General features: G+C 38.9%; 1 protein-coding gene across 1 annotated transcript in view; it reads left to right on the top strand.

Annotated features, from left to right (window-relative positions):
* The window catches only part of EPB41L5 (erythrocyte membrane protein band 4.1 like 5), a 58,714-nt gene that overhangs the window by 8,191 nt on the left and 34,985 nt on the right, over positions 1–15,538 (top strand). Inside the window, exons 2-7 of the mRNA XM_009327184.1 lie at positions 2,564–2,668; positions 8,026–8,068; positions 9,205–9,283; positions 11,815–11,859; positions 12,181–12,233; positions 15,172–15,238. Coding sequence (XP_009325459.1) covers positions 2,564–2,668; positions 8,026–8,068; positions 9,205–9,283; positions 11,815–11,859; positions 12,181–12,233; positions 15,172–15,238 — 392 coding nt within the window. The remainder of the gene's footprint in view (positions 1–2,563; positions 2,669–8,025; positions 8,069–9,204; positions 9,284–11,814; positions 11,860–12,180; positions 12,234–15,171; positions 15,239–15,538) is intronic.

The raw sequence follows: 15,538 nt of genomic DNA, 5'->3' as shown, positions 1-15,538 counted from the left end.
GGATAAAAATGTAATTTAAATTGAATGTTGCCATTAGAAAGTTAGGGTAGTTTTTCACCTGAAAAATGTAATAAAAGTGTATCTTTGCTATGTCTTTCTTCAGATCACTTTCCTGATCACTTGAGATCACAGTTTTATTGAATACAAAGAAATTAATTTTGATTCATAAAAATTGACTGGTTACAACGCAATAACATTTTTGGTTGCTGTTTGTTTAAATATAAGGAGGAAGGACTTTAGTAAGGCTTTAGGAAAGAATTTGAATTTAACACTAAAGCACGTGTGAAACTTTTGCTGACTCAAGCCAAATACAGCCACTGATGGTTTAAGTCATATGCAAAGTACTGCATAAGTAATTCCATGTTGACAGCCTTGGTGATTTAAGTCAGAAGACAACCAGCAGCCCTGCAAACCATTCCACAGCTGCTCCAATGCTATTCTTCAGGGACTTTCTCCCACTTTAGTCATTCTGGGTCCACTTGATCTTTGAGTCCTTTGCTGAGGTTACCAGAATGGCGAACACGCTCTGAAACTAATTTGATGCTTCAGATTTTTGAACAATAATAAGTTTTGGTTGTTGGTAGTCTGAGAATAGTACATGCAGTAATTCCAGGCTTGAGTTAAAGTGCCAGTCCCCGGGAGGGAATTTAGCTGAGATAGCTGGTTAATTACAGTTTTAAGAGATGACTTACTGAGGAATTGAGAAGGATCTAAATGTTCTGCCCAATAAGGGGAGATTTTCCTCTAGTTTTAGAGCAGGTGCAGAAAGCTTCATGCAAAATAAAACATTTTTCTAGTTTTGCTGTTGTGAATGCTGAATTGATTTCGCTTGTATTAGTGTAGCTTCCTGTTTAGGCAGAAGAGATCCTGTGCTGAGAGAAATTATCAACAGTTCAATGCCTTGCTCTTTCAAGAAAGAGGCTACAGACTCAAATAGTGGAAGAAATGTGTGGTTTTATATGTAAGCGATTTGCCTTAAGGCTTCTGTTAGGAGAGTCTTTCTGGTGTTTAATAAATTTGCTATTGCCTGAGAAGTACTTTTTCTTGAAGTCAGCTGAAAAAACTTGCCCTGGACGAGTTTGATGAGGTCGACATCTCAGCATTTTCATTACACCACGTTTTGTAGGTGCTGTGTGTATGTGAAGTTGCCTGCTGGTCTAATTGCCTACCGTTCCCCCTACCTCCCCTGATACTTGGAAATAAATAACTGTGAGAGAACTTGCTTGGGCAGGTTCAGTTTACAGACTTTTATGAGATTTTGCTTTGAGCTGTGAAATGTCATGTTGGATTTAACTAACACATTGAGTAAACCAATGATTATGATTGCAAAGTTGAATATAAAATATTTGAAGATCAGGGTAGAGGAAGGTGGCAAAAATTATGCATGCTGCTTTACTTACACAGATATTACTTGGTGATTAAACCAGATTATTTCTGAGAATAGGAATTTTGGCTGGCCTGGAATTTTGAGAGGTGGACTAAATCTGGTAGTTAGTAGCTTACGAAAAATATGCTTAGAAAGTTATCCCATTTCTCAAGTTGTGAATGTATAAATATTAAGATGAAAGATTGCAAGATGATAGCATTATGGTAACAGAGAAATCCTTAAACTGCTTGCAGAGTAAGCATAAATCCTTTCTGCATTTCTTTGCATTTAGCAATATTTCTTTTCAACACCATGACTTGTACTCTGACCTACTAATTTATTAATGTATTTTTGTTACATTTAGGCATCTCAAATATTACTGTTAAGCTTTCTTTCAGTGTATTACTATAAAGGAGTTCATAGCATGGAAAATGTATCTTGCATAGAAACTGCCCAGTGCTATTTACATGCCTTCTCTTTAAAAACAACTGTTCAATTTTTTAGATCATCACCGTAAAAATGATGTTTACTTGGGGCCAGAGCTAAGTTTTTTCATAAATTATGTATGAGCATATACGGTGGCTTTTTGCACCTACAAGTGAGTTTTATGAACTTACTTTTGTAAATGTGTTATCTAAGTACTATTTGTTAAAGTTGCTTGCCCCAGACTGTTTCCTGGCAGTTGTTAAAAGCACTTGCTAATGGAATGCTATATCCTAATTCAATATGCTTTGCTACCTGCTTCAAAACTGGTGAATTGCCCAGTATAGTAGTAAATTTGTAAGCAATTTGCTGTACTTTGCTCTGAAAATTTTCCAGTACATTAGTTATTGCATTTGTACTAGCTATATTTCCAGTTCTGTTGAACTTCGGTGGGTAAGGAAAGCCTAAAAGGGGCAGCTGATAAAATGACGTTTTAACATTGTGTCGTGCAAGTCAGTGTTGACATTTTCCAAAAAGGAGGTTATGCAAGTCCTTTAAGGATATTATGTGTGCTTCTTGTGGGATGTACAGTTGCCTTTAAGAAAAACAGCGATCAAAAAATATGAGAGAAGAAAATAAATTCCACATTATATTTTCAGAAGCTCAATTTTGGGCTTCTCTTACTTTTGGAATTACAATATAAAGCGTGCCTAGAAGAAGGTAGATGCGACAATAAATCTACCTGCTAAGTACTAAATCCTTTTATATTTTCAGAAAAAAGCCAAAGGCCAGCTCCTGTTTGAACAGATCATGTATCATCTGGACCTTATAGAAAGCGACTACTTTGGATTAAGGTTCATGGATTCCGCACAAGTGGCGGTGAGTAGCAGTGCTTTTTTTTTTTTTTTTTTTTTTAAAGCAACAGTCTAAAAGTGAAATCTTAATATTGACAAAAATCCTATAAGAAAGCTGCCTTTTTTGAGTTAAGTTTTGTCAGAAGCTCTGTGGTGTGTTAGTTTAAGTGACACCAAGTTTAATTCCACCTCAAGCACTCTAACATATTACAACACTGTTGTCTCTTCCTTTCTTGTCTTTCACTTGTTCCTGTCACACCTTCTGTTGTCATTAGGCAGGCTGGTCCGGTAGGACCCCAGAGCCTGGTGCACCATGTAGAAATTCTTGATGCTGCTGGTGCAGAGGGGACGGGGCAAAACTAGAGTGTGTGTTTGGCCCTTCGTTGTTCTACAGAGTGGAGAAAGTTTTCCTTTACCAATGCCATCAACTTTCTCATCAGCAAAAGTCATCATGTTACTGTCTGCTTGGGAAATAATCTTGGCAAGAGGGGGGTATACCTTTGATTTGCTCAAATCAGTTGTGACTCAGACCCGCAACTAGAAATTTTTGGGAGGATATAGGTGTGTTTGTATGTACCAGACAGTTTGAGTAGAGGGTTCTTGCAAGCCTGAGTTTGTGAAGTTTGTTGTGTGTTTGTAAATATGTGACTGCTTTTGAAAACAGCAGCAGAGCATTGTTTGTCAGAAGCAACCACAGTTCTTTCACTTGAGGGCTGTGCAGTTTTATATAGGTACTTCTTACGGCCAAGTACTTAATCCTGTCCACAAGGATAGCTGCAACTTAAGTGAGGCGTTAGACAAGGAGTGGATTTTTACCTCTGTCCTGCATCCCTGTAACTTAAACCTGTGTTCACTTATCCCAGCGCGCCCAGGTAGAATGAGATCTGAGTTTTCATACTGTGTATGTCAATCTTATTTGTTAGATGTATGACATAATTGTTTCTGTACTTCAAGTCCACTTCAGAATTACTTCATGATTAGGATGGCAGAGTGGAAGCACAGACAGTTGCTGCTGAGCTAAATACCTGAATTGTTTGAGGTCAGCATAAAAAATTGAGGCAATGACATATATTCCTTTACTTCTGTGAGGATCTATGTCCAGAACAATTTGAAGGTGGCATCTTAATTGTTACAGCTTTGTACAATGGCAAAAAACTCCCCAATCTTGAATCTCTGAAAGAAGCTGACAGCTTTGGACATGATATTATCCACCCCAAAGCACACTTATAACCTGATGTCTTCTTTTCAAAATTATTGCGATTGAGTTTTATGCTTAGCTTGTAATTGTAGAGAACATTCTCTTTGGATAAAATAATTTGTGTTCAGCATCTGAAGCAAACTTCATGGCTAGTGGGATTAGCTGCAGCTGGGCTGCAGTTCCCAGTAGTGAAAGTGATCTTAAACCTCTTGCGGAACAGAGACTTTTAACACTAAGGAGAAAAAGATCATCACGCTAACGGAGGGATGTCATTCAGAACCATGCATACCTCCTACCAACAGAAATTAGAAAACAGCCCATTGCATACCATTTTATATTTATAAAAATCATGTTAGCTTTGTTAAGCATGTGCAGTCTAGGATGTTGAGTATTGATAGTGAATGACTCCATTGCATTTATCTTTTTGCTTCAGGAAAAAAAATAATCTGTATGTTTTGGGTATCCTAACTCAATTTCTGCCACGTGGCTTCTGAAGTATTTCCATGTGGCTTTAGGATCTCATAAGAGTTCACAGTGGATTAGTTATAACTGGTGAAACTATCTGTATGGTAAACTTTTTTCTCTTACTGTTCTGTTAGAAAATAACGTCATTTCATCTTGAAATAGGAAAATAAGAGTTAATCTTTTCTGTCTCAGCAATGGCTCATGGCTTGCTTTTGTCCAGCAAATTGTTACTTCCAGTCCAGACAGGACCTGATTGAGTATTTGATACTGCACAATCTACCAGGTACAAGCAATTTCAAATTTAGTTTGCTTCCTTTTCTTTACTATGTGTGACTGAAAAGAGGCAGAGTAGAGATAACAATCTGTTTAAAGTGGACTTTAAGGATACACTCTGTATAACGAAGCAGAAAAGATTGCATTTTGCCTAAAGAGCTGAACACAACAGCCAGAGATAATAGCTTTGAGAAATGAAGGACTGTTGTGATGGCAGCCGTTCTTGCAAAGAGGAGCTGGCACATTCTAGCAGAAACCCAATCTGCAGCTGGAAACAAAGAGACTAATCAAGTGACTTGTCAAAGATTATTCAGGAGACCTGTTAAATAAGCAGTGTAAGAATCCAGTCTCTTACTGTGGACAGAATTGTCTGCTGGCTCTGAAGGAGATAATCGTTCTGCTAACCAGTTTAAATCTAAGTATATTGCCTTACTAGCTAGTTGCACCTTATGACATAAAAACACTGGCAAACTAGCAATGTGTAGTTAAATAAAAAATTGGGAAATTCCCCGCTTGTTTTAACTACAAATGAGTTTTCAATGGATTCATTTTGAACAGTTGAAGGATAGCTTTTTTTCCTTCTTTTGAGCTGCTGAAGTGATTAGTAGTTAGGTATTTGAGTTTATGATGTACTGGGGAGTGGGGGAACCCAGATAACACAAACTCTTCCTGACATTTTGGATTTTAGGATTCAAATACTAGCTTCTTTAAAGAAGTTCTTGAAACAATTAGTGAAGTGAAAGAATTCTGATTTGTGTTCATCAGTAGTCTGATGGTTAGGAATAGATTCCCCCTGCTGCAAAGTAAGAGGCAGGAGATGGCAAAAGGAGTTATTTGCAAGATTGTCCACCATATATCAGACTTGGTCTGGCAGCCAAGGGAGCAGGCTATTGCTAATTTGAGTAACTTCGGTTCAGGCTGACAGTGAACAGCACAGCATGTCCAGTGACACAAAAGATGAAGATAGCTGTTAACTTGTTGGGCTCTTTGGCATTTCCTCTAGCAATGCTGGAGAGATGTTCCTACTAAGGAGGCATTGAACATTTAACAGGTGGCAAATTTCTAATTCTATCGTACAGGTTGCAAGCATTAAATACTTGCTCTTCCTAATGGAATTGTGCAACACATTGGTTTATAACTCTGGCAGTTTTATCTAATGTAGTGCTTAATGCAGAAAATAATTTGTATAGCATTGCACTAAGTATGCACCCATTAATTCCATAAAGTATGGGACCAGTTTTAGCTTCACCATGTTACAAAAAAACCTCGTTTACCCTACCTTCTTGAAATGTTGCTGGATTTTGGGTTTTTTGTTTTGGTTTGGTTTTGGTGGGTTTTTTTAATTTCTGAAGCAGCAAACTGTTTTAGTAAGGACTATCAGTACTTTATGCAGTCTGTTGTTCATATTGCTTTTTGTTTAGCAAACTTTATCTCTGGATTTCAGCAGTAGACTGTGCTGAGCAAACTGTCATCAAAATGTAAACTTTTTGCCAGGTCCACTTGAATTCCATTTTAATCACTTGGAATAAATCTTAAGTTTCCTGATGTCTGTGTGTGTCCATGCATGTGTTGGTTTTGGGTTTGTTTTGGTTTGTTTTTTTCCCCCCCCTCCATTTAAAAGCAGTTCTGTTTCCCTTCTTCCATGCACACCCTTACCATTCAGATGGAGCTCCTGTAGGAAGCGGTGGTGAGAGCCGAGCAGAGTGAAACGCTATCAGTGCCTGTCGCGGGCCTCTCAGTTGCCTTCCCATGGAATGTGGAGGAGATGAGAGAAAACAGGAGGGAGATGAAACAGGCGTGCACAGTCAGTCCAGGAGCCTAGAAATGGCGCTCTCTGCCATTCTTGTATCTAAATCACCTGCAAGCCTGCAAGTGGGTAGTTTGTATATTTTTATGGTGAAGGAAGGAGTAAGTAAATTGTCTCTTACAGCAAGTGAGTTTATGGAATAGGAAGAGAGATCATATCGTTTTCTTAAACAAAAAAAAAAATTGCTCAACTCTATTTCACTGGTAGTGTAAGCAAAGTTGACATAAATATTTGCTTCATTCTTCCTTAAGCTTCCTGCTTTATTTTAAAAATATATTAGATACATTTCAGATAGCTTTCTGTAGCTACTTTGTTTTAATACATAATGAGAGCATTTTCAGCTGTGTGTACAGCAGCAGTAGGTGGTTCAGTTGTTGTGATCTGTAGCTAATATATCAATCACTGCATATCCTGGCTGTAATACAGGCTGACTTTACACACTCTCTGCAGAAGGCAGGGCTGCTGGAATGCGTTTGCACTTGGCATTGCAACCTGAAAATACCGGTTCTTTCTCACACCCCTGTTGCTCCTCTGTCCTCCTTGGGGCCTGCTGTGAACTTCGTGGCACATAGTTTAACAAAAAGAGTGTTGCTAAGTATATAATTCCATCTGTATTGGTTGCAAGGTGACATTTGGGATTGATCAAATGAGGTGGTGTTACCTGGGCGTTGTGAACCATGCAGGACATGGTGTGCTAGGTAGTTTGCTCTGGCTATTGAGTCAATGCAATTATGTTGAATAGGGTGCCCTGTTTACTGTTTACCTGAGTCACCTCCTTTGGAGGAGGGAGCTGTTCACCACGCACAGCACTTGGAAGTCGCTAGGTGTATGTTAGCTTTCCAGCTTTATCTTTAATTTCTGGTATAAACTCTTCAGCAGTAGGAGCATATGCAATTATTTTAGGGAGCATAGCATATACATGTAGATGTTTCTCTCAACCTGCCATCTGTAGCTTATTTTTCACATGCTCTTGTATGCACTATAAGTGAAGCCATTATTTTGGCTTCATGTCTATTATATAGCTTATAATTAGCATTAGTAGGTGAGGCAGTAAATTCTGTCCTCCCATGTGACAGCTGCTAAAATGTCACCTGTGAATAGATTTTGGAGAATTAGGTGGAGCTTATGTTCAGACATAGACATCTTTGCTGTTACTACACTTGAGTCATCTGAAGAAAATGCCTGAAAGCCAACAATATTTATTTTGTCTTTCCTCTTCCACCCCAAGTAAACATCACACACAGCTAAGTGCCAGAGTCTCCAGCTATGATTTATGCCTCTGGCACATTGTCACTTGCTGACCTACTAACGTGTGAATTAAGTATTTGTTTGGACAAGATGAAAATTTTAGTAATTTTTTTAAAGTAGATAATGCTTTCTTGAAGGTTGGCTTTAAATAAGGTACTACAGGATGTTGCTGTTGTTCAAAACTGACATTTTGCATTACAGACTTTGAGTGAAAGGATCTTTGATGAGCACTGAGAGAGCTGTGAATTGTGAAAGAGTTGGATTAGATTGTTTTAACAAACTACTTGTTATTGCAAGGTGGTCTTCACTAACGAATAGGGTTTTTTTCCTTTTTTGCTCTTTCTGTGAGATTTCTTTATTGATAATTCAATGAAAGTAATTTATTTTTCAGCATTGGTTGGACAACACAAAAAGCATTAAAAAGCAAGTTAAAAGTAAGTGTCCTTTCCGTTTTCTCTTGGGATCTCATATTGAATGTACAGGAGGCATAGAGAGTTGAAATGGGGGGGGGGCGGGGCGGTGTCCTGTGAAAGGTGACAAGATCCGGTGACAGAAACCCGGCATGGTGCTGCTGATTGTTTAATGACCTCTTCCCTCTGTAGCTCATATTACTTTAGTCTAATGTCCTTAATTAAACATGTTATAGGCTCATTAATTATAGTTTAAATGGAGTCAAGGCAGCTGAAGATGTTTAAGTGTTATAGATCGTTATCCTGACTATAGGAAAACTTGTCTTGGAGCCTCCATCCCTTGGGGCAGCCCTGAATGCCCAAATCTGTGTTTGGTCCACCAAGTCCTTACCTGCTGCACAAGGGTTTAATGTGGCCTGGTTGTTTCAGTAGTGCGTGCTTGGGTAAGCTCTGACATCAGCTGATTTTTGTTTAGCAGCTTCCTTGCTCTGCGCTGTGGGAAGTCTTCAGGGATTTGTGGTGCTGTGTTAATACAACAGAGGTTTTGGAAGCACCGAGAGAGAGAAAATTCCTCCTGTCAAATGCAAGAATCAGCAGAGCGCTGCACATTTTTAAAGAACTGTTAATCCATCCTTTTGCTGAATTAACTCTTTGGTTTCCCGAACAAATGATTCTTCCACAGGAGGGTCTGTTAAATCCCCCTAAAATATGTCTACACTTCTGTGGAATAAAGGGGCCTGAGTTGTCAGCAGTGGGTATTTCCCAGAACCCTGGGAAGGCGTTACAGAGACCAACAGAGTGCGTGGGGTTTGGTCAACTGCAGAGCCAAGATGCACAGCTTTCTTGGTGATGGATAGAGTCCTTAAATATAGGGATTAACCTAGATTTGTGTGCTCTTGGCAGGACAAATCAATTTAATGTGATATGTCTGTTGGATTGACTTGTAACATATAAAGCTATTTTGTGCATATATTTAAGTGTCCTTTCACCCTGATGTTTTTCATGCATTTCCCTGTCACAAAGGAATTCCTGCCTTAAGACCTTGTGGTAGGACAGAGACAATTTCAGTCAAGTTCTGTGATGTGATTCTGTGTAATAAAAAAATAAGATGTCTCATCCAGTAATTGTTACTGCTGTCTTGAACGAATTCTACTTTGCAGTTGGCCCACCGTATTGTCTGCATTTTCGTGTAAAGTTTTACTCATCAGAGCCCAACAATCTACGTGAAGAGCTAACAAGGTAAGAGGGATTTTGTGTGAGAGAGAGGTACCCAAATAAGGCCAGGAAAATGTTTTTGTGGTATTTATTTAAACAGTTGTACAATGTTTTGGAGAATTCCTTAGAGCTGCTTGCTTACTTGGTTTTTTGTAAATGTTTCTAATGTAGCTCTCATGAAATAAATGAGCTTTAATATCAAGAGATCTATATATTTACTGTATTACTTGATGCACCATTTTTCGTTAGGCAATTCTGGCAACTGATCTGAGTAGCTTATACACAATGGACAGAGGTTTTTACTGAAGAGAACAGACATCATTCCTCTTTATTATTCTTAAGCTGCATTTAATTTCTACTGTACGCAGTCATCGTGTTTCTTTAGGCAGAAAAGCGTTGAATTGCAAGTTAGAGCTTCTCTTTGGCAAAAATAAGTTCAGTTAACGTTTCATTACTTCTGTGGTCTTCGCAGAGTTTATGGAAAGGGAAAATAGTATTTTATGACCATGTTGAGATGTGAGTTGACAGTGCTATATGTGTAGGATTGTAGCATCAGGTGAACAGCAGTTTCTCTTGATTAAAGCATTTCAGATCTGTTCATAATGCTGCATTTCATGTTGGACTGAGACGTACTTGAGGTGCTTTGAAGAAGAACACAACCTACCATCTGTCAGTACTATAAATTTGTTGTAAAAGGCAATGTTTCTTTGTGTTGTCACCACTGCTGATGATCCATTTTGGAGAGAAAACAAAGTTGTTATGTTTTCTTCATAGCTGTAGACGCTTCATACCCTCAGCCATTTGTAGGAGCGTAAAGTTCATTTGTTTGTTCAGGTTTGTCTGAGTGGATCTTTGATCTGCACTTTAGCCAAATCCCTAGGAGTGCTACCAGGAAGATTATAGTAGCATTACCCCTTACAGCCATATGGACCCTGTGCAGCTTCATACTTACGTGTGGTAACATAATGTTATAACTGCTCTTCTTTAATGCTTTCCTGCCGATCTGGGAAGAATGTTTTACCTCCCCATTCATGTTCCTGCATAAACATTTAACTGTCTTTAAAAATAGTGACCATAGACAAAATTCAGACCTACATCTGTGTCTACCACTATGAAACATTTTCATCCATCCTGACTGAGTTCTGCCAGTCAGACCTTGCTATACAGGTTCTAGCAGGGCAGACCTGAAACCTGAGGGCTTTTAAACCCTGTCTGTCTGCTTAGCTTAATCCCCCAGAACACGAGAGCAGCAAGTCTTTCTTCTGTCTCGAGACAATTTTATGCCTTAAAGAAGCAGTGGGAAGGGGAGCTCTGCTATGGGTTATAAGTGTCACTTAGCAGGGGCTTTCCGAGGGTTCTGCCTTTTCTTTGTGCAGCAGGACACCCAGCTGGAGCCACTTTTCAGCTTCCACAGGTGCAGCTTGCTCACGTTTTCAGCCAGCTTCCCATCAGATGCCACCAGTCAGAGGTCACGTAACACAGCCTAGGCATGGGAAGTATGCTTGAATTGTTTGCAAGTGTTATGTGGCTGATAAGCACGGACTGGTCACACCCACTATACACTGGAGGCCTGTGCTCATTCTTTTGATATCTAGGGTCAGTACCAAACAAATTTATTCCCCATGTAGGGGCCAGTGTTCAAAAGGCTTTGGATAATAAATGGTTTGGCGAAGTATTTATGGATTTCCAAGGGACCTGTGGGAAAAATGCCTGTATGTTCTGTGTGTGAAGTATGTGAGTATTGAGGAGGCATAGGCACGTGTTGAAACAGAAGCATCGTCGTTGGCTTTGTGCATAAGGCTTCTGTTCATCTGCAGTAGAATGCAAACTGGATACCATTGCAGATGACAGCGTTTTAGTTGATGAGACTACCTCTTCTCTTGTTAAAGGAAAGCTGTGTACCGTAATGGAGCAAGAGGGCTACGCTTTGTGGGTATTGGATCGGAAGGATTGGTGTTGCACACCAAAGGGATAGGAGCTTTGTATTCAATATTTCAATATTTGCCCAATTTCTAAGCTAAAAGAGTACTGAATAAGCAAGGCAGTGAAGGAAAACGGACTCTAAAGAGTAATCAAGTTGATAAGGCTGCTCTAAACAGCCTACTGTTTATTTTTTTGTCACTTTGCAGTCAGCTTTCTGGGTTAGATTTTAACTAAGCAATCCATATTAGGAACATTTTTTTTGAGAGACTTTAAAATATTCATTCTCTTATGAGATCTATATGTCTATGAATAATGAAGAAAATGTGGAAGGTACAAGTTGTTCTTTGCCCAAGTAAAAAATGAGACTTACTTAGGTATCCTGTTTCTTTTTTCATGCAACACTGTAGTTCAGCTTGTGACAATTTCTAGTTTTGGGTTTATTTCATTTGAAATGTGTGCAAAGCATACAAACCCAACTGATAAAGCCTTGAAAGATCACAGTGCAGTTTCTTCAGTATTGAAAACCCATGTAAAGAGTAGAAAATGTTTTTATTTGTCAGGCTCTAACTTCCTCCTGTTGGCTGAGCGACACATTAGAACTATTAATTAATGACTTTTATTTAATCCTACAGGTATTTATTTGTCCTGCAGCTGAAACTGGATATTCTTAGTGGAAAGTAAGTATTCCCAATAAACAGCCTTGTAAACAATTACAGTGTGTTTAGCATAGGATTTATTAAAACTATATTTGGATAATTAATAAGTTTTGCTAAGTAATGTAATGTTTTTTTCTCTAAAATACGACTTTTCTGTGCATGAATAGCAGCAGAGGAATGCTTAAATAATGTAGTGCTTATCTCTTGTTAATTTGCTGAAAATCTACTAATCCTTTTTCACTTTCTTATCCCAAACATTTGCAGTTTCTCACCATCAGGTATGTGAGTTGTCTGCTAAATAGTGTCAGCTAAGCTTTTAACAATGCATTTCTCTTATGGCAGATTGGAATGTCCTTTTGACACAGCCGTCCAGTTGGCAGCTTATAACATGCAAGGTGAGTAGGTATGAGCAGGTGTCATGGTTTAACCTCAGTCGGCAACCGAGCACCACACAGCTGCTCACTCACTCTCCCCCCACCCGTGGTGGGATGGGGGAGAGAATAGGAAGAGTAAAAGTGAGAAAACTCGTGCGTTGAGATAAGAACAGTTTAACAATTGAAATAAAATAAAACAGTAATAGTAATAACAATAATAATAAAAGAATATACAAAGCAAGTGATGCACGATGCAATTGCTCACCACCCGCCAACCAATGCCCAGCCAGTCCCCGAGCAGCGGCCCCCCCGGCCAGCTTTCCCCTAGTTTGTGTACTGAGCATGACGTCACATGGTATGGAATGTCCCTTTGGCCAGTTTGGGTCAGCTGTCCTGGCTGTGCCCCCTCCCGGCTTCTTGTGCACCCCCAGCCTTCTCAGTCGGTAGAGCATGGGAAGCTGAAAAGTCCTTGACTAGTGTAAGCACTGCTTAGCAACAACTAAAACATCGCTGTGTTATCAACATTATTCTCATGCTAAATCCAAAGCACAGCACTGTACCAGCTACTAGGAAGAAAATTAACTCTATCCCAGCCGAAACCAGGACAGCGGGGAAGGATGAAGTTGCATGAACAGCTTTGTGTAGACTCTTATTATGTCTTTTAGTCTGTATTTGTTACATCCAGAAATAGGTTCTGCCCAGATGTTAGTGAGCCAGTGTAAAACACAGCTCTTTTTGATTGTAATTTTGCTGAGAGCATATGTAGAAAATTACTCGATTCCTCAGGAAACAGGACAAGGGGGTCCTGAACATAAACAGCTTTGCCCTAAACTTGTTTTCTCGGGTGCTTGTGTGCAAACCTGTCCACTTTCACACAAGATACAAGGTCTGCAGTCTTCCTGAATTGCTTTGATGTAGTAACACAGTTCACTTGTTTTTTTCATTGTGTAGTTTCTGCCATGTGTTTTCTTTCTTGTATGAATCAGGTACAAAATTATTTTGGTTCTGCACTCAGTTGAAAAGTCCTGTATATAAAAACCACCAGCTTTTGACTTCAGCTTATTTGTAGAAACATGTTAGTGCCCCATTTCTCATGCTTTTACTTGAGCATTTGTGGTTGAACTGCACTTGTTGGTATTTCCGATCCTTCTTCAGCCAAAAGAGATGACGTACTATATTTTTTTTCAGCTATACAGCTCTATGCTTGAGTCATCTGAGACTCTTATTAATGAGTTGTTTTTAACTTTTGATTCCAGCTGTGACTCCAGCATCCATGGCTTCTCTGAGAGCTGTGGCCTGACCTTCAGTTGCTTGTATAGGTTGTACATCACTGAGCTTCATGGCCAATGTCTTCTGTTGTTTGGATGAGGGTGTGATCTTAACAAATGTGAAGTTTGCTTTGGTTTCAAGCAGGGGAACTCGCAAAAAGAGGGGAGGCTTGAGATTTTAGAAATGTCTGCCAGAGTAGGCTTTTGAGTCCTTATTGGAGGATATAGCTATATGCCCTTATTCAACCCAGTTTATGAATCTACAAAAAAACCCAGAACCTCTACTGTAAAGCTGTTGTACAGTCCTCTTTGATGAAGAGGGAATTTGGAGATGTGCCATGCGCAAATTCTCTACACAACATTCATCTTATAAACCAATGCACTGTTGTACTTACTTTGCAGGAGTTAGCTGACAGGACTAAGTCACTGAAATTCTTTCTCTTAGAGATATTTTCCAAAACACATTTTGTTCTTCAGGCAGGAACTACTAATGGCCCTGATCATGTGTAGGTATAGAGAGTTGGGATTAAACTGTAAAGATATCTGCCTTTTTAACCTTGTCTTTTGTGTGGAAGGAAAACAGTTAGAATACATTCCGTAGTTAAAAATATTAGCATCGTTAGAGCCTTAAGATATGGGTTCAGTGGATAAGTTTTTGGAAAAACAAAGTGATCTAATTAGGCCATATATCCATTACTTTTTGTGCTGGTCTTTTCTTTCCTCTCTTCACAATGAGGCCTGTAGCAGGGCTTTAATCTTACTGTCTGACAGCTGTGTACTTTTATTTAAATCAGCTGGAACCTAAGCTGGCTTTGACAGCATTCCTTTCAACAGAGGCAGGCGTTCTAGTGGGAGTAAATTATTATAGAACTACAGACTTCCTCAGTCAGCATTAAAAAAAAAAAAAAAGAAAAAGGAGGGGGTGGAAAGACTATTATTATGCTTGCAGTATTCAGAAATCCAAGAAACGGGTTTTTAGAGCGTATGTAGTTTTTGTACCTGTGGAATACTGTGTGGATTTATTTGACCTTTCCAGGTCTTCCCAAAGATGTCACTATTTTTTTCCTATACAAACATCTGTAGTTTCTTTTTTCAGACAGTACAATTATTGGCCTGTCTCAGACACCCAAGTTCTAAGTTACAGAATTATTCCTAATTTTTTGGATATGAGGTGAACATTAAGAAGCTGCTTGAAATCAGTGGGAAGAGCAAATAGTTAGTGACTCTGAAAATCAGGACATTTTTATAAAGGTTTCTAACTGTGAGTTTCAGCATTTTAGGCATACATCAGTCTTCAAAAGCTGGACTTGTTAGCATCTGTGGAAAAAGGAGGTTGTGCTTTTGATGTGGCACACCCATTGACTAGTATGTTCCAGTATGCTCTCTAAATAGCATCTCTTATTGCCCCTGTTGAGCATGCAGCAGTGGACTAGATGAGCCATTTGACTGACCCAGTAGGGCATTTATTATGTTGTTAGATGAAAAGGAGAGCGACAAATAACAGCTGCATGATTGTGCCCTGACACAGAGTAATTTTAGTAAGAGAGGGGGATTTATAGCCATAAACCCAGAAACTGATTTTTAGAATGGACAAATAGTTTTATGAGAAGTGTCAGAACTGGTTTTGCTTTTTACAAATCTCAAGAGATTTTGTTCTAATAATTTAAGGAAAAGTTCCATTGTAACTTTAGTCCGCTGTCGTCTCAGTAGAGGCTTCAGTGATAAAATGTTGAAAACTTTCTGCAAGAAAGAAAAAAGGTGAGTTTCAAGGATGTTGATAATTTGCATTTATAGGAAGCTTGTTAAGGAATATATCAATAGCACTGTGTAAAAATTAATGCAAAGCTTTTGTGCAACCAACACAGACAATACAGTTGTTCAGTGTCCACAATTTCCCTGTCAAAAAAGGTGACAATTCAAATATTGGGAGGACTGGAGGAGGAGGAACACAAAAAGAAATTTAGTATTTTAGATTAACTGGAAAAGTATGCAAAAGTTCCTGTTAGTATCCACTGTGTTTATTTGGAACATTGCTTGACAATGCTGTTCTTTTGTAGC

Source organism: Pygoscelis adeliae, unplaced genomic scaffold, assembly GCF_000699105.1.
Source record: "Pygoscelis adeliae isolate BGI_AS28 unplaced genomic scaffold, ASM69910v1 Scaffold227, whole genome shotgun sequence".
Classification (NCBI taxonomy): Eukaryota; Metazoa; Chordata; class Aves; order Sphenisciformes; family Spheniscidae; genus Pygoscelis; species Pygoscelis adeliae.
This window is presented reverse-complemented; position numbering and strand designations above follow the sequence as displayed.